The sequence below is a fragment of the Podarcis bocagei genome (genome assembly GCF_964188305.1).
Source record: "Podarcis bocagei genome assembly, chromosome: 16".
NCBI classification, from domain to species: domain Eukaryota; kingdom Metazoa; phylum Chordata; class Lepidosauria; order Squamata; family Lacertidae; genus Podarcis; species Podarcis bocagei.
In genome coordinates, this window is record NC_138142.1 from 25,436,651 (window position 1) to 25,455,024 (window position 18,374).

The 18,374-nt window shown below is 44.1% G+C and overlaps 1 protein-coding gene across 2 annotated transcripts in view; it reads right to left on the reverse strand.

The window, feature by feature from the left end:
- LOC308575719 (semaphorin-4A-like) overlaps positions 1-18,374 on the reverse strand; it is a 28,110-nt gene that overhangs the window by 5,041 nt on the left and 4,695 nt on the right. For both annotated transcript variants that reach the window (XM_081174563.1, XM_081174564.1), the window contains 9 exons: positions 17,621-17,680; positions 16,956-17,054; positions 15,092-15,203; positions 13,816-13,923; positions 12,849-12,988; positions 8,281-8,450; positions 7,285-7,435; positions 4,981-5,170; positions 1,983-2,098 (listed from right to left, as the gene is read on the reverse strand). In XM_081174563.1, coding sequence (XP_081030689.1) covers positions 1,983-2,098; positions 4,981-5,170; positions 7,285-7,435; positions 8,281-8,450; positions 12,849-12,988; positions 13,816-13,923; positions 15,092-15,203; positions 16,956-17,054; positions 17,621-17,680 — 1,146 coding nt within the window. The remainder of the gene's footprint in view (positions 1-1,982; positions 2,099-4,980; positions 5,171-7,284; positions 7,436-8,280; positions 8,451-12,848; positions 12,989-13,815; positions 13,924-15,091; positions 15,204-16,955; positions 17,055-17,620; positions 17,681-18,374) is intronic.

The window sequence follows — 18,374 nt, forward strand, 5'->3', positions numbered from 1 at the left end:
TAACAGCAAAGTTAGGAACCGACCTTTCCCCTAGAAACATCTGTGTACCCCGGACAAAAGACATGAATCAGAGATTCTGGTACAAATTCCCCATCAGGAACAGGCTAAATTAATCCTCAGAACAGGAAGAGCAAAACCACAAAATGTCCAAGCTCCCTGTCCTGTCATAACTAGGGGAAAGGTTAGACTGAGCGTCACTGGAAGCATTGGAAAGCGGAACTTGAACCCTGTGCTGGACCAGTGCTATACCAGTAGCTAGGAGCGTGACAACTGCTTGCTGATTGGCTGATATTTTGCTGACCAAGTTATGAGTCCTTCGTGATTGTCTTATGATCTATGATTTGCTGTGATTTGCTCAGGTATAAAGACCCCTGAATTTCTGTCAATCGGGGTCCCAGTTCTTTGGAAGAGATTCCAACTGGGTCCTTATTGCCTGGCAATAAACTTCACCTTCTTATTCTCCATTGCTGCGTCTGGCTGATCCTTATCCATGCAACATTCTGAAGGCCGGAGGGGGGGAAAGGCTTTGCTCCCCACCACCAGCATTTAAAAGAGGTCCCCGGAGATTTCCCTATGGGCTTTCGTCTTGCGAAGCAAGCCCATAGGGAAATTCGTCTTGCGAAGCGCCTCCAAAACAGAAAACCCTTTCGTCTTGCGGGTTTTCCGTCTTGCGAGGCATTCGTCTTGCGGGGTACCACTGTACTCCCTTTTTCGAGGGAGTAGGAAACATTTGTTGGCTGATTCTACAACAATCTGAGACAATAATTTGGGAAATATCCCACAATATACAGTGAATCTGTTTGCATGCTTTTCTTCATCATGGGCAAGAGAGAAGGCGAAGCGGGTGTCTAGCAGCCCCCCTCCAGGGCCCAGAGGTGGGTCTGAGTGGTCCCTGGAAAAGCTGATCAATCACCAAACGATTTATATCTTCATTGCTACATACGTTAGTGAACAGTATGCTTAACAACATAACAACTTTGGAATACTGGGTCATTAAACTTCAAGCAGCAGCTTAGACAACAGCCCAGACTGGGAGATAAGAGTGGAGCCAGGAAAAGCTGCACTGACAAATGGACAGAAGGTATATATATACTGTACTCGGCAGATACATGGCTGTTTAACATGATGAGACTTGATCAGCCAGGGACTGAGGACTTTGAGAGAGTTTAAGATTGGAATGTGAAAAATATGAGAGCAAGAAGAAAGCAGAAAATATAATTGTGGGAGATGATTGCTTCAGAAGTCCAGAATATGGGAAATCTGTTTGAAATTTAATAATTAATAATTCAGATTGTAATTTGGTGTTGTTTTTTCTTGATTTGGATTATGACTGGATTTGATTTGTTATTAATTGGATGTTTTTAATGGAAAACTAATCTTATTATTATTATTTTAAAAAGGCAGATGTGTGTGTTTGGCAGCAGGGCAAGGAGTCAGGGCACCGTACTCTGCCCAACAAAACCCCAAACTCTCAATAAGGTAACTAATACATACACGTACACACACACACACACACACACACACACACACACTGCTCCTTTTTCTAGGAAAAGAGGTGCCAGAACTCACCATGAACACATGCAGGTGAAGTATCTTGACTGCTTGGGAATCAGCTCCCTAGGATTTCAGTCAGAAATCTTTTCCCAGTCCTAACTGGAGGTGGAGGTGCTGGAAACTGAACTTGGGGCCTTCTGCACATGAAGCATTGTGTCCATTTACCACAAATAAAGTACTTTCTACTCCCAGTGGTTTTTGGATCAAGAACTGATATAAAGAGGAAGCTGCCTAATAATACCTCATCAAACCACTGGGCTCATCTAGCTGGCTGGCAGAAATTCTCCAGGGTCTCAGACAGGGGACACTGCCTGCCCTACTGGGGATTGAACCGAAAACCTTCTATATGCAAAGCAGATGCTCTGCGGCTGAGCTACAGTCTTTTAAAAGCTCGCAGCTCCAGTCTCTAGCCAACAGAGCCTTCCTACCTCTTCAGGAGAAAGCAGCAGACTCCTGATCGCCTCTGGCCTCACAAACAGCAGGATCTCCTCAACAATGTATGCCTCGTTGCCAACGATCACTGCTTTGTGAATGATGCCCTGGTCTGTGGAAAGTAAGGGAAGATGCCGAGGTGTCAAATTAGATACGATGGTGGCGGAACAGTTTGTTGAAATACAGGCCTGCCCTCCTCAAATGTGTGGTGGGAGTCCAGTTATGAGAGCTAAGGAGACAAGCAGGTGAGGGAAGCTGAACTCCACTCTGCCTGCAGTTCATTCTCACTTCTGCTTTTGGTGGTTCACCTGTGGCAGGTGACAGGTAGTCAGCCTCTGAGATTTCGACTTTTTTAAATTGAAAAATTTGTGATCGATTCATTCCGCCTCATCAATCAATCTATCGTTTTATTTGCATGCCTCTTTCCTAAGTTAAAACCATGCTCAAGGCAACTTATAATATATATAAAAATTACATAACGGCAAAACAGAACAAAAGTAGTCATGAACAAGAAACAAAACACCAAAGCACATGAGCAGATTTTACAATTGCCACAACAGTTATAAGTTTTTTTTAAAAAAAGGCTGGGAACGTGGGATTCGGCTGACACCAGGAGCGCCTCCCCTACTCGCAGGGAAACCCCTTTTCGGGGATCCGAAGCGACGTGGGGTGAGCGGCGTGGTGTTTTGAATCGACTGCTACTTTTACGGAGTGAAGCCGCACAGCCGTTGCCGGAGAGCGCTGACTTTTTCCTGTGGACAATTGGACTCTAAACAAGTACCCGTGAGTAAAACGGAAAATTGGATTAAGAAACATTTTAATTTGGCACTGAAGCGGGAAGGTTCTAAACAGGAAGTCCGCCTTCCGCTTTTTGTAAATAGACTGAAGCAAAAATTTGCAAGCTAAAGTCTAGAAAGTCGCATATAAAGGACTAAATTTCCTTCAGTTATAACCATCAAAACCCCTCTTGGAAGCAGGAGAAAAGGGGGGAATTTTGATTGTTCAAGCCTGCAGGAGAGAGAGTAAAGAAAGATAAATTTCCACCGTCTCAAACCTGGGAACGGGGTGTCAGAGACAGAAATTATTGGGGAAGTTCATTGACTGTGAATGGAACGTCTTTTGACAGATAGTTTAAAAAAAAGAGAAACAAACTGACTCCAATGTTGCCTTTTGCAATCAAAGGATACAAAATATATAAAAATGAAAGTAATTTTCTTTTGTTGGACCTGTTTACAAAAGATGGATACAAATAGAAATTGTCTCCTCTAGAGGGAGCTTGTTAAATTGTTGCTGGAGTCGATCCGGGGATTTTACAGCTGCAAGATTAGGATCGTGAGACCAGACTCTGGCCTTGAATAAAAATGTGTTTAGAAGAAGTTTTGGTGCTTGCCTTTTGCAAGACAAGCGCTTTGTTGGAGCAGATGCATGAGAAGATGGATTTGATGATTGTTGCAGTTAAAAACTTTGGACAAACGGCGAATACCCATATAGAAACCATCCAGGAACCAACTCAGGAACTTGTTTTGACAGGGCAAGTGCAAGTGCAGAAGATAATGGAGGAGGTCGCTGTTGAACCTCAAGTAACACAAATGGAGAGACCCGAGGCCCTGCAGGAGCATAAGCCGCTGTTCTTGAAGATTGAATCTGGAGTGGGCCAGGGGGGACCTGGAGTTGTGGGGGCTTTTAATTTTGGAGGGTCTTTGAAAATTGCTTTTAAATACTTTTTGGACTACAGTGCTGAGTGTGGGGAATGGGACTGTGGGGAATGGGCTGATCTGCTGAGGGGAGATGGAGATATTTTTGGGTCGGAGTCTCCCCGAGACCTATTCCTCAATGAGAAAGGAAAGAAACTAAGAAAAAGATCAACAGAAGACAAGGTAAAGTGCAGGTATAAACAAGAAGAAGATCTGCAGAAGGGGCATGGAAGAGACTTAAGAGCCTCGGACACAAGAGCACCAGGTTGATGGACTAGATGGAATGGACAGTAAGGACTGACATAACCCGAGACCAGGAAGAAGAGACGTTGGATGAAGATTGGAAGAAAGTTTTTTGTTTTTTGTTTAAATCTATTTTGAGAATTAGTGTAAAACTAATGAGTATTAGGAAAAATGTTGGAATGAAACTATTTGGCTTTAGTAGAAATGATATAAGGAGTTATGTATAAATAAATATTAAGTTTTAAGCTTTAAGGTATTTTATGGTAAGATAAGGTTAAAATAAATTAAGGTAAATTGAATGACAGAAAACAGTGAAAGATGGCAAGGATTTGCTGAGTGAATTAATATGTTAGACCGTTAAGATAAATTACTTAACAAAAATTGAGAAAGATGGAAAGAATTTGCTGGAAAAATTAACTAAACTAGAATACAAAAAGGGAGGTGTGAGGAGGTCGAGGAAACAAGCAAATGGAAGATAAAGATATGGAGTATTGGATGTGTGTTTTTTATTGTTGTATTGTTGTATTGGTTTTTATGTTTTTTATTTTCCTTTTTTATGTATCGAAATGTATGTCTTGTTGAATTTTTGTTGTTTTCCTTTTTTGTTTTTTCTGTAATTTCTAAACCTCTAATATCTTTTTTAAAAAATTTTTTAAAAAAGATACAACAACAGCAATAAACACGCCCCCCAATCCAAACAATTCCTAGCCTAATATATAGTTAAATGTCACAGCCCTCATTTTTACCCCTTATTGGGTCAAAAAAAAAATAGTTCACAAAGCTCAATAGTATTATTGTTATTATTATTAAAATTTCTGTACCATCCTTTATCCGAGGATTACAGGGCAGTTTGCAATATAAAAACACAAAAAGACATAACAAAAACAATAAAACCCAGCCCCAGTTTAAACAGCCATAGATTGTTTGATGAGCCAAAGGCCTGGGGAATGTTATTGACTGGTGCCAAAATATAGGTAACAAAGGGGCCAGGCGAGCCTCGCTGGGGAAAGCATCCTACAAATAACTCAATCTCTACTACTGGAGCATAAAAGCATACCTGTCCCAAGAAACATCACATAGTAGGTCCTTCCCAAGGAGTTATGCAATTCGTGTACCGTAATCTGGGTGTATTTCACATTTGGCTGCACCAGTAGAGGTCGATTATCGATTGGCTGAATTTTTTCATCCATCACATAGTGCTGTCTCATGAAGCTGTGGGTGTTGTGTGAAGTGGGGGTGATGGAACACTGCAGGGATAATGTGAAAAGAGCTGGAGGTCAGTCCAGCATCCTGTTCTCACAGTGGTCAGCCAGATGCTTTGGGAAGCCTGCAAGGAGGACCTGAGTTCAACAGCACTCTCTCCCCTTAGTTGAAATTCCAAGCAACTAATATTTAGAGGCACGATGCTTCCAACAATGGAAATAGGACACAGACACTATGAAGAAGCCCAAACATGATAAATGACAAAAAAACCCCTGCCTTATACTGAAGGAGACCAAGATGATAAGGGTCTGGAAGCCAAGCCTTATGAGGAACGGTTGAAGGAGCTGGGTATATTTAGCCTGGAAAAGAGGAGCCTGAGAGGAGATATGATAGCCATCTTCAAATATCTCAAGGGCTGCCACACTGAAGATGGTGCAAGCTTGTTTTCTCCTGCTCTGGAGGGTAACTCAAACCAATAGCTTCAAGTTACAAGAAAGTAGATTCCGACTAAACACCAGGAAGAACTTTCTGACAATGAGCAGTTCAACGGTGGAACAGACTTGTACTCTCTTTCACTGGAGGTTTTTAATCAGAGGCTGGATGTCTGTCTTTAGTTGAGATTCCTGCATTGCAGGGGGTTGGACTAGATGGACCTTGGGGTCCCTTCCAACTCTAAGATTCTATTATTCTACTTTTCCTCCACTGTTTCCAGGCACAGGCCATGCTTTAAAGCTCCATGTCTGAACACCTTTTTCTTTGCTCCGTAGCTTTCCTCCCCAAAACCAGCTCTTTAAAGCTCAACTGGAGCAAACGGCAATCCACAAAACCCCAAATAGACGTTTGCTCCAATTGAGCGCTAAAGAGCGGGTTTTTGCAGGGAGAGCTCTGGGGCAAAAACACCACCAACAACGCTTGGATACTGAACTTTTAAGTGCGGACCTGTGCCAGGAAAGAGCAGAGCAAAAGATAAGTGTGGATAAGCCAAGTCAGATCATTGGTCCTTCTAGCTCTCTACTGGAAAATCCTATACCAGATTGGTGCCCTCCAGAACGTGCTGGACTCCAACCCCCGTCAGACCCAGCCAGCATGGCCCATGGTCAGGGATGTTGGATGTTGTGTAATAGCTCTCAGGGAGGCGTCTTTCCCAGCGCTGCCCAGAGATGCCAGGGATGGAGCCTGGGACCATTTGAGAGCCAAAACAGGTACTCTACTACCAAGTTACCAGAATAACAAGAGGCAGTGCTTTTTTCAGGGGGTACCTCAAGGGGACACAGTACTGGAACCTCTTTTTTGTTGTTAAAAAGTGTGGGACGTATCTTCGCTGTAGCAGTCAAATACTGTACAACATTTGCTGTTTCCTAGAGTGGACAGACAGGGGAATGTTGCTCCAGACAGGGAGAACTTCCTGTCATACATGCTCTGGACCACGCTCCCCCTGTGTGTGACCAGGTAGATGGGCATGACCCTAGCAGACCCTATAAAAGGGCTAGTCACAAAGCCATCTTCCTTTCGTTAGCTCTTTTGCTGCTCTTTTACCATCTTCTGCTGGCTCATCCTTACAGAGGATGGAAGCCACAAGGTAGAAAGTCTGAGGCCTAGCTCAGACTTCCTTTCTCTACAACTGCAACTGCAAGATAAAGCCTGCCTTCAGGACAAAACTGTGAACTGAATGTAAGTAAACTTTACCAATACTTTTAAAAGAAGACAGTCGCGTCATTATTGTTTTTAAGAGGGAACTAAAGGGGAAATTTACCAGGAACAATCCAATCTGGACAAGCCAGACTGGATTGTTGAACTTATATGATTCTAGGGAATCCATCAACTTGCTTCCAGATAAGAGATAGTGCTCTGCTGCTAGCTCACTAGTATGAGTGAGGAGGGATAATATTTAATCAGTAGATCCTCTGCTACTATCCACAACATTTCCACAAAAAGTGTGTCACTTATTGCAACAACTTCATGGTGAGTACTGGCACCTATTTTTCTAGAAAAAAAGCACTGATAAGAGGACTTTGAAAACACCCATTCTACTCCAGAAAAACAACAGCTCCAAAACTGGGGAGAAAGGAGGAGAATTTTGTAAGCATTCCCCACCAGAAGCTCATGTTCACCTGGTCCCTGCTCACACCCTTCTAAGAGGGCTTGAAGCGATACTCACACTGCCAGGGCGAGGGTCTGGGACCTCGCCCTCATAAGGCATCCAGTGGGAAAAGCTGGTTTGCTCTTTGAATTGCCCATCGTCAAAGACTTTGTTGATAGCAGCAAGGCTGAAGGCACAGACTGCCGAGCTCCAGAGATCTCCCACTTTCCTGCAAAGAGATGGGCAAGTCAGCTGCACCACTAGAATGAAACGGCACTCTGCAAATGCTCAGAGGCACTTATCTTCATTACTGTTTAGTGCGCTGTGGGACCAAAGAATGGATTCCAAGATAGGGATGGATGAATCTGATGTTGCTTTCTCACTTTTCCAGTGTGAAAATCAGCTTGTCACCTTGTTGCAATGTGTGTGTCAGATACCACATGTATGTCCAGCGCTCACATGCATTCATACATACACTACCAAGCACTGGCGCCAACTACAGGGCACCCACAATGCAGGGCTCTGACACAACTTCCGGTTTCCAGGTCAAGAAAAGTTCATAAAGGGGGTCTCTTTTCATATGAAGCTATGCCAACCTTTACTCATGCCACAATCTACGGTAATAAACCACAGAAAAAGTTCGGATTGACACACAGCTATTGACAATGTCCATATCTGTTTGTGAATTTTTCGAAGAAGTCCACATAAAAAAATTGTCTATAATTAGTACATATTTCCCCAAAGAGATGCATTTTCTTTTTTTGCAAGAGATTTTCACCTATTATGATTCTTTTTGTACATTACTTTCATAAATTTAGGCATCTAGGCACACTTCCCCAACATGGGCATTTCCCCACACTCCCCCCCCCTTTTTCTTTTGAACTGCATTGCAAAATTCAGAGCAGTGCAGATTTCAAAGGATAGTTGTGTTCCAGTTCACCTGCCGTTCAGGGAAGTGCAGATTAGGCAGGTTTCTGTTAAAAAGGGGACATGAGCCAGATCTCTTCTCCATCCTTATTTTGAGCAGCTACAGCACAAAATAGCCCTGGGTACAATGAGTTGTCGCAGCCTTACCACTGAGGAGTGAAGACAGCATAGAGAATTGTGTCGCCTCCATGATGTGGAAGGGCAAATACGTGCTGAATGACACTGTAAGGTAACTGCCCCTCTTGGGTGCAGGAGAGAGTAGCTTTTACAAATGTCGTCCATTTCTTCTGCAGCAACTTTTCTCCTCCAGCATCATTCTGAAGAGGATGGAAAAGCAAGACCACTGACAAACCAGTCATCTCTTATTTCCTCCCCTGGCCCCTCCTGATCTCCCTCTCTCCCTCCCACTGCCCTCAAGCCCTTTTGTTGTTGCAGCATCTTCATTTCTGATGTCCAGTTTATCTGTGAGACTTAACCCCTTTCTCTTTGTTGGCCTTCGGGCGGAAGACAGGGGCAACCTTTTAAGGAACAGGCCCTGGGATTCTCTTATGGCTCTTTGGGTAATAATGATTGCTGTTTTTCCTCTATTAATCCTGCTATTGTTCTTGCTTTCGTTGTGCTTGACTGTTTTCATAGAATCACAGAATGGTAGAGATCCTGGGAAGGGAAGAAGCTAGTGCCATCATCACCCTCCAGTCTCTAGCTCATTCTTCCCAACTCTAGTTATGCCTCTCTGCGATGTTGTACCTTGTGGACAACCCTGTGATATTGAACTGTTTCTCAGTTTTGCTGCTGGTTCCTGGTTTGGCCTACGTGGATTCCCTGAACTTGCCCTTGCTCTGTTCGGAGAGTGCTGCACTGGAAGCCCTGTCTTTGCTTGCAACTACTTTTGCCCTGGCTGCTGCCCCCAAACACCACAACAAAGGCTTCTGGGTATAAGTAAGAGAGAAATCTTTACTCAGGTGTGCAGTAGGCACAGGTCTGACAGTAGGCTAAGGCACAGGAGTCTCATTACAAGAATTTAAAAGCAGGTTCCAGTTTTCATGACTGGACAAAAGCAAACAAAGATGTCTCAACAAGCTGCTGTGCCCTTCCCACCAAGCTATTAAGGACAAGGCATAGCAAGCTTCATTCATGAGGCACTTTCTCCCCTTACAGGAAAGGTGTACTTAAGATGTGTGCTTCATCAAGGTAAGTGTGTCTGGTCCCATCAACAAAGGCAGCCCCAGGTTCTCAGTGATGGGATGGTGTTCTGCCACCCCAGCTCCATCTCAGTCACCCCTCGAGCTTCTCTCTTTTTTTATATAATATTTTTTTATTGCGTTTTTCAGGTAAAGATATCAAGTCAGATATAAGAAGAAAATAACAGAATACAGAAAACTACAGAAAAGAAAAAAGAGATCCAACATTCCGAAACATTTTTTCCATAACCAACCGGACTTCCCCACATCTCCCTCACCCTGCATTCTTTACAATAAAAATATCAGCAAATTATTACCTTGTTTCATGCATTTCTTTATACTTTTCAAATTTTAAGTCTTAAGTTTAAAATATCAATTTACTTAAACCTTAAATTAGATTTAATATTTCTTTAAACTTTAACCTTTTCATACTTATAACTTGTTGTTGTTGTTTAGTCGTTTAGTCGTGTCCGACTCTTCGTGACCCCATGGACCAGAGCACGCCAGGCACTTCTGTCCTCCACTGCCTCCCGCAGTTTGATCAAACTCATGCTGGTAGCTTCGAGAACACCATCCAACCATCTCATTCTCTGTCGTCCTCTTCTCCTTGTGCCCTCCATCTTTCCCAACATCAGGGTCTTTTCCAGGGAGTCTTCTCTTCTCATGAGGTGGCCAAAGTATTGGAGCCTCAGCTTCACGATCTGTCCTTCCAGTGAGCGCTCAGGGCTGATTTCCTTCAGAATGGAGAGGTTTGATCTTCTTGCAGTCCATGGGACTCTCAAGAGTCTCCTCCAGCACCATAATTCAAAAGCATCAATTCTTCGGCGATCAGCCTTCTTTATGGTCCAGCTCTCACTTCCATACATCACTACTGGGAAAACCATGGCTTTTACTATACGGACCTTTGTTGGCAAGGTGATGTCTCTGCTTTTTAAGATGTTGTCTAGGTTTGCCATCGCCTTTCTCCCAAGGATCAGGCGTCTTTTAATTTCGTGACTGCTGTCACCATCTGCACTGATCATGGAGCCCAAGAAGGTAAAATCTCTCACTGCCTCCATTTCTTCCCCTTCTATTTGCCAGGAGGTGATGGGCCCAGTGGCCATGATCTTCGTTTTTTTGATGTTCAGCTTCAGACCATATTTTGCGCTCTCCTCTTTCACCCTCATTAAAAGGTTCTTTAATTCCTCTTCACTTTCTGCCATCAAGGTTGTGTCATCTGCATATCTGAGGTTGTTGATATTTCTTCCGGCAATCTTAATTCCGGTTTGGGATTCATCCAGCCCAGCCTTTCGCATGATGAATTCTGCATATAAGTTAAATAAGCAGGGAGACAATATACAGCCTTGCCGTACTTATAACTTAGGTTCCTGTAATTCCAAATCCTGTTAAAGAAGCTAGAATTTCCAAATTATGCAAGTTTTTAACATTCATATAACTTATAATGTCTTTGTAGATAGTCTTTAAACTTTTTCCAATCCTCTTCCATTGTTTCTTCTCCCAAATCTCGGATTCTGACGGTCATTTCAGCCAGTTCCATATAGTCCATCAATTGTGTCTGCCACTCTTCCAGTGTGGGCAGATCTTGTGTCTTCCAATGTTTTGCAATAAGTATTCTTGCTGCTGTAGTTGCATACATAAAGAAAGTTCTATCCTTCTTTAACACTTTCTGGCCAACAATGCCCAAGAGGAAGGCCTCTGGTTTCTTGGGAAAGGTATACTTAAATACCTTTTTTAGCTCGTTGTAAATCATTTCCCAGAAGGCCTTCACTTTTGGGCAGGTCCACCAGAGGTGAAAGAATGTCCCTTCAGCCTCCTTACATTTCCAACATTTGTTATCAGACAGGTGATATATCTTTGCAAGCTTGACTGGGGTCATGTACCACCTATAAATCATTTTCATAATATTTTCCTTCAAGGCATTACATGCCGTGAATTTCAATCCGGTGGTCCATAACCTTTCCCAGTCTTCAAACATTATGTTGTGCCCTATGTCCTGCGCCCATTTTATCATGGCTGATTTAACTGTCTCATCTTGCGTGTTCCATCTAAGCAGCAAGTTATACATTCTAGAAAGTACCTTAGTCTTTGGTTCAAGTAGTTCTGTCTCTAACTTCGATTTTTCCACCTGGAATCCTAATTTTTTATCCATTTTGAAAACCTCTTGAATTTGAGCATAATGTAACCAATCTCGCACCTTGTTCTTCAATTTCTCCAAGCTCTGCAACCTCCAGTTGTCTCCAACTTTTTCTATTATCTTCCAATATTTCAGCCAGTCGGCCTCCATATTGAGTCTTTTTTGGGCCTTAGCCTCCATTGGTGATAACCACCTCGGGGTCTTATTTTCTAATAAGTCCTTATATTTAGTCCAGACAATAAATATTGCTTTTCTGACAATATGGTTTTTGAACATTTTGTGAACCTTTACCTTGTCATACCACAAACATGCATGCCATCCGAAAGCATTATTGAACCCTTCCAGATCCAGGACCTCAGTGTTTTCTAAAAGAAACCAATCTTTCATCCAGCAGAAAGCCGCAGCTTCATAATATAACCTTAAGTCCGGCAGGGCAAATCCCCCTCTTTATTTTGCATCAGTTAGTATTTTAAATTTTATCCTGGGCTTTTTGCCCTGCCAGACAAACTTAGAAATATATTTCTGCCACTTTCCAAAACATTCCACTCTGTCCACGATCTGTAGGGTTTGAAACAAAAACAACATCTTTGGCAATACATTCATTTTAACAGCTGCAATTCGACCTAACAAGGAAAGTTTCAATCTTGACCAAGTTTCTAAATCTTTTTTGATTTCTGACCAACATTTTTCATAGTTATCTTTAAATAAATTCAAATTTTTAGCAGACAAATTAACCCCCAGATATTTCACCACCCCTCCAGCTTCTCCAAGTCCTTCCCAGTTCCCCAAGAGGCTCTGTTTTGCGGGAGAAGTGGTGTACAGAGCTAGTGGGTCTGCTTCCCTCTCCCTAACAGCCGGAGTAAAGAGATGGAACCTCTGACCTGAGTTGCCACTCCCTCCACCTTCACTATCATCTGCCTGAGGCTGCCCACTCCAGGCCTGACCCTATTGAAACCTGGGGGTCATGGCAACTTTCGTGAGAAGATGAAATTCCTGAGACCGGGGCCCCCTGGAGAATAACATACTGTTTGAAGAAGTCTTCTCATTTATCGGGCCCTGAATCTACTTCAGGGGGGTGGCCCTCAAATTTGTAGCAGTATGAAAGAGGAAAAATTGAGTCTATCCACCACTGCAGCCTTACTGTTGCCTTTTCTTCTAAATGAAAAAGCCCCCCCCCCATTGCTTAGTCTTTCCATTATATTAGCATAATTAAAATTTAATTCTGGCTCCATTTCCTTCCTGGGAAGCTGTCTTTCCCAATTCCAGATATGCCAGGACAAAAGGCAAGGGACAGCCACTCTGCACATGCTCACATCTTACTCCTTTAGACATTCAAGGGTTAAAAAAGAGGCCAAGCAAGTCCCAGCTCAAATGTGCCCTTGATTTTGGAGGCAGCTCACCTTGCAAATGCGCGCCACCCTCGAAACAACCACCTTTTCCAAGTAGTTGAATTCCTTTGCTGTTTCCGAAAAGAAGAAATAGATTTTCTGATCATTTGGGGCAATTGGGATGTTGATGGAGGCCACAAACGTTGCATCAGCTGCAGAGGGAAGCCACAAAAAGACCAGACATGAGATGCCCTTCACCCTCTCAGTTCATGACCCCACTGGCGTGAATTCCAAAGGGAATGCTGGTTGTTGAGGAGAGGCATCTTCTCCAGGCACCAACCTGTTAACTGTCAGGAGCCAGCCAGCAGTAAATCACACTGTGCAAGTTGGTGCTAACTCTTTATTAGCAAAAAACAGGATCTGTACAGAAGTGTCAGGCCTAATAAGCACAACAACCCATCTCTGCTAAGTATTGGCCCCATGAAGCAGTTGCTGAGACTGAAAGCTCTCACCTCCCCACAGCTGTCTAAGTCCCTTCATCTCCAGGGTTTATTCCAGGCAATCAGAGACTCTCCTTCACACTTTTCAAGTTTCTTCAGGTTCTGGGAGACAAGTGGGGAGGGGAGCTTGTTGCAGCAGAAGGGGGAGACACCCATGGCCCTTCAGCAGCTGGACTCATCTCTGCCTCTTGGCTCCCGCCTGCCCTGCTTCATCTTCTCCCTCTATTCTGGACTTCTCTCTGTTACAGATTCTTCCCGCTCACTAAGCCCTGTTGCCTCCTCAGCTTCCAACACCTCCTCTTCCCAGTTTTCTCCCTGTGAGCACTCATCTTTGTCCTACCACAACTCCCCGGGCTCTGAGCCTTTTTTCCTTGGTGGTTCCCCAGCTGGTTCCTCCCTCCATTCCTCTGCGTCCGACCAATCCATTAACGTATCAGCTGCCCAGGTGACCAGGCAGTGGTGGGCAGTGGGAGTCACTGGACTCTATTTGGATGATTAAGAAACTTTCTACTCCCTCAGTGCCCCAAACCTGCTCTTACATTCCATCCACTGCTCTGTCTTCAAAATTGTCTTGCTGCCCAGGGTACGAGTGATGATAGGGTCTATCCCTTGAAAGTCATTCTTGGTAGCTGCATAAAGTTCACCATCTGCAGAGTAAAGACAGGAAAGAAGATGGTTCTTACCCAGGAACAGTTCCTGCTTTCTGGATTTCTGGTAATACACTGCCCCCATTTTTACCCTGGAGATGCTTGGCTATAGATCTTGGCAGCGAGTGTGCTTTTCTCACCTTGATCAGCTCTCTCCCCAGGACCACTACACAGATATGGCACATCCCGTTTTGCCACCAGAGGCAAAATGAGAAAGCGTGCCCTGCATATGCCGTATGCCCCCCTTGCCGCCCCACAAGTCTTGCGGCTGCAGCGAGATCTCAAAGGGCTCTCATAATATTTTATGATGCTCTTGTGAGATCTCTTCCTAGAAGGTGCCGCAGCTGCTTCTCTAGTGGAGACAGTAGTGTGTGTGTGTGTGTGTGTGTGTGTGTGTGTGTGTGTGTGTGTGTGTTGAGGAAGGCCACCCTTGGATTCCACTGCCTGAGGGGGCTGCCTCAGACTGCCTCATGGATGGGCTGGTCCTGACCCTACAAGTTGTATCTTGAAGTGGGCATCTTGTCTCCAGTGCATATCCATGTGAAAGGCACCTGCATGGATCTGTGCAATACACAGCATGCCACTTCACACACTGTTGTTGTTGTTGTTGCTGCTGCTGCTGTTATTTCTATACTGCTTTATATTTTAAAGAGAGAGAAAATCTCAACGTGGTTGACTACACATCATAATATCAAATGAAACAATCCAGAATAAAACAAATTCAAGCTTCAAGGAAAATATTTCAGATTCTTCTCTGAGTGCTATTTTGCTTTCCCCATATTTTTTTACCTACTTGATTTATATAGCTGCCCCATTGCAGAAGTGCTCTAGGAAGCCAGTGTGGTGTAGTGGTTAGTGTTGGGGCTAGTCATATATTTAAATAAGAACAAATACCCTTCTAGCATTCAAATAGGCAGGAGACAGTCCGGGGGTTTCCCTCAGAAGGATGCTCTTCAGATGTTTAAGACTACAACTCCCACCTGCCCCAGCCAACACAGATGATTTGTAGTCCAAAAACATCAGAAGGGCACTCAGTTGTGGGAGGCTGGATGAGAGCCTTTGCAATGAGTCATGGGGGCAGGAAAGTGGCTCAGGAGGGGGCATTAGGGGGTGCTGCAAACATTCACTATCAAAGGAAGTGAATCCCTTCCCTTTCCAGATGGCTCACCAATGAAAATTGCTGTGTTCTTATACTTGTTAGTATAGGGGGTGACACCTTTCCCATCCAGAAGGCGGAGGTTGCCGTCTGCATCAGTCACCACAGCAAATGTTTGTAGGTCCTAGCAAGACAGGAAAAGGAAAGGGAAGAGACAAAAAGGAACAGAATGTATGGGATGGTGTGCTTCAGAAACCAAGCGTCCCGATTGCTGCTGAATCTGGGATATATCATTTCCTGCTAATATCACTATGCATAAATATATCTGTTGCATTTAGAGCACGGGTCTTCTCTTCCTCCAAGGAGTTCAGGGTGCTATATGTTGGTCCCTTGCTTTGTTCTTATCCTTCCAACAAATTCCTGGTTAGGTCAAGAGGGAGTGCTCAACTGGTTCAAAGATGTTCAGTAGGTTTTGTGGCTGGATGAGGCTCAAACTCAGAACTTCCCAACCAAGAGTGAATCCTTTAGCCACATGGGCTCTATGTTTGGAAGATGGTGAGACTGAGCTCTGACTAAACTCTGACTGTTATTCCCCTATTACAGATGGGGGAGATGAGGTGTGAACAAGAATGGCTTGCTTAAGGTTTGTGTAGCAACTTCATGGCAAAGCAAGATTTGGACCAGGGATCTCCGGTCTCATGGCTCAGCCTCTCAGTCCCTAGGCTACTCCAGTTTAAGGGGTGGGTAGGTGGCATAAAGAGTCAACTTCACAGACACCAGGTGTTTTATTACTGACCTGCTCCTGGCACTACCCATGGCTTTAGATAACCCAGGGTAGGCAACCTAAGGCCTGGGGGCTGGATGCAGCCCAATCACCTTCTCAATCCAGCCCATGGACGGTCTGGGAATCAGCGTGTTTTTACATGAGTAGAATGTGTCCTTTTATTTAAAAAGCATCTCTGGGTTATTTGTGGGGATAGGAATTCGTTCATCCCCACCCCCCAAAAAAATATAGTCCAGCCCACCACATGGTCTGAGGGACGGTGGACCGGCCCACGGCTGAAAAAGGTTGCTGACCCCTGATATAACCTCTTCATTCATTCAATATGGAGACTGAAGTTGTTCTTTATTAATTTATGAATTTTCTTTTGCATATACGTTTCAAGACAATTCATCATATGAAGCAGAAGTTAAAATAGTTTTAAAGACTGTATGAAAACAATGGAATATGAGTTTAAACACAATACTAAATCAACACCCATGATGACAGGCACATTTTCACACAGCTAGAAAAGCTTGTCTTCAGCTGTTTCTGGAAAGCACAGGTATCTCAGCAGGAATCCTGTTCCAGTCATGTTTGTGTAGAATCATAGAGTTGGAAGGACCACAAGGGCCAAACCCTTGCAATGCAGGAATCTTTTTGCCCAATGTAGGGCTTGAACATATGGTAAGATAAAGTTAAAGGTCAAGGACCCCATGACAGTTAAGTGCAGTCAAAGGTGATTATGGGGTGGTGTGGCCCTCATCTTGCTTTTCAGACCAAGGGAGCCAGTGTTTGTCCACACACAGCTTTCTGGGTCATGTGGCTAGCATGAATAAATTGCTGCTGGCGCACGGAGGACAGTGACGAGTGCCAGAGCTCACTGAAATGCCATTCACCTTCCTGCCGCAGTGGTACCTATCTATCTACTTGCACTAGTATGCTTTCAAACTGCTAGGTTGGCAGAAGCTGGTACAGAGCAATGGGAGCTCACCCCGTCACAAGGATTCAAACTGCCAACCTTCTGATCAGCAAGCCCAGGAGGCTCCGTGGTTTAGACCACAGCACCACCCATGTCCCCCAACCCCTGACCCTAGGAATAAGAGTCCCACTGAACAGGACCAGTCACACTGAAGGCCCTTGTCATCCCCCCATCTCTCTCCCCCAGGAACTCACAATGTAAGCACAGGTGGGTTTGAAAGCATACGTCCCGCAGATGTAAAGGTGTGTGTCGTTCAGTTGCACCAGGACATGGATAAAATTCAAGCATTCCATCTGTGGAGAAGAAGAGGGGGAAATCAGGATTCAACTTCCAGGTAACATTTCTATCCCAGAGGAGGCTTCCACTGGCAGGTTGTTAAAAAGCATGAAAAGCCAGCCCCTTTCCTGCTCTGCAAGCTCAAAGGGGATCTTGAAGGTTTCAATGGATGGTGGATCTATTTATTTAGTCATAGAATCATGAAGCAGCAGGGCAGGTAGAAGATTTTAGAGCTTGGATGTAATAGCATTAGGTTAGTACTGCTCCACTTCAGAACGTGACAAGACAGCCTCTCCTGCTCATGCTGCTGAGGCGAGCGCTGGAGGAGAAGGCTGCTGTGGCAACTGCCGGGTGGGGTGTCTGTGGAAGAGGAGGCGGCTGTGGCTGCAGGAGGGCTGCGCCGGAGGTCGGCTGAAGAGGAGCAGAACGGTGAACGGTGCACTCCTGGGAGACCAGATTTGCCGACTTCCCCAGCTGCCGCCCTGAGGCAAGTACCTCACCCAGACCCATGAGTGGGCCAGCCCTGCACACCAAGTTCTTAGGTTGTAAAACTTCCCTTATCCTCTACCCCTCACCCCATTACCTCCTGTTTGCCTTTGAGTTTACAGATGTCCTTTATCTCCCTCGTGGGGGCCCAGCGTACCTATTACAGGAAAAGTGGAAGAAGGGAGCTTTAGAGAAAGATAACAACAACAAGGATAGTTGCCAAGAGTGCAAATGCTCAGCCTTAAGCTAACACATCTGGGATTTTTTTTTTTTTAAATACTGTTTCAATGTTGTGTTTATGTATACCACTTCGAGTTCTCTTGAAAAAAAATAATTAAGTGATTTAGAAATGCTGTGAAATAAGCCAATATATAAATAAATAAAGACTGCCTGTATTTACCAGCAACAGTCTCTGTATTCGAATAAAACGCTAACTAAGTTGACAGAAATGGCAAACTGTGGGGCTGAGCCTTCTGCCTGCGTGCAATAGGGATGGATGAAGCCATCTATTTTGCTTTCACTCGGTTTCTTACTTTTCTAATCTTAAGTTCAATTCTCCACATTTCTGTATTGATTCGTGCTTTATTTTTCTGAAGTCCTCACAAAAAATGCCAGCGTTTTAGCGCAAGTTTCTCCTAATGCACACATTGTTGTGGGCAGTTTTGCCTAATGTAATACATTTTGTATGTTTACACACACACACACACACACACACACACACACACACACACACACATTTTGCAAACAGTTCTCCTGATTGACACTTTTTGGCTGCAGAACTACATTCCGAAATTCAGAAAAGCGTGAGTTTTGAATAATAGTTGTGCTTCAGTTTGTGCATTGTTTGGGGC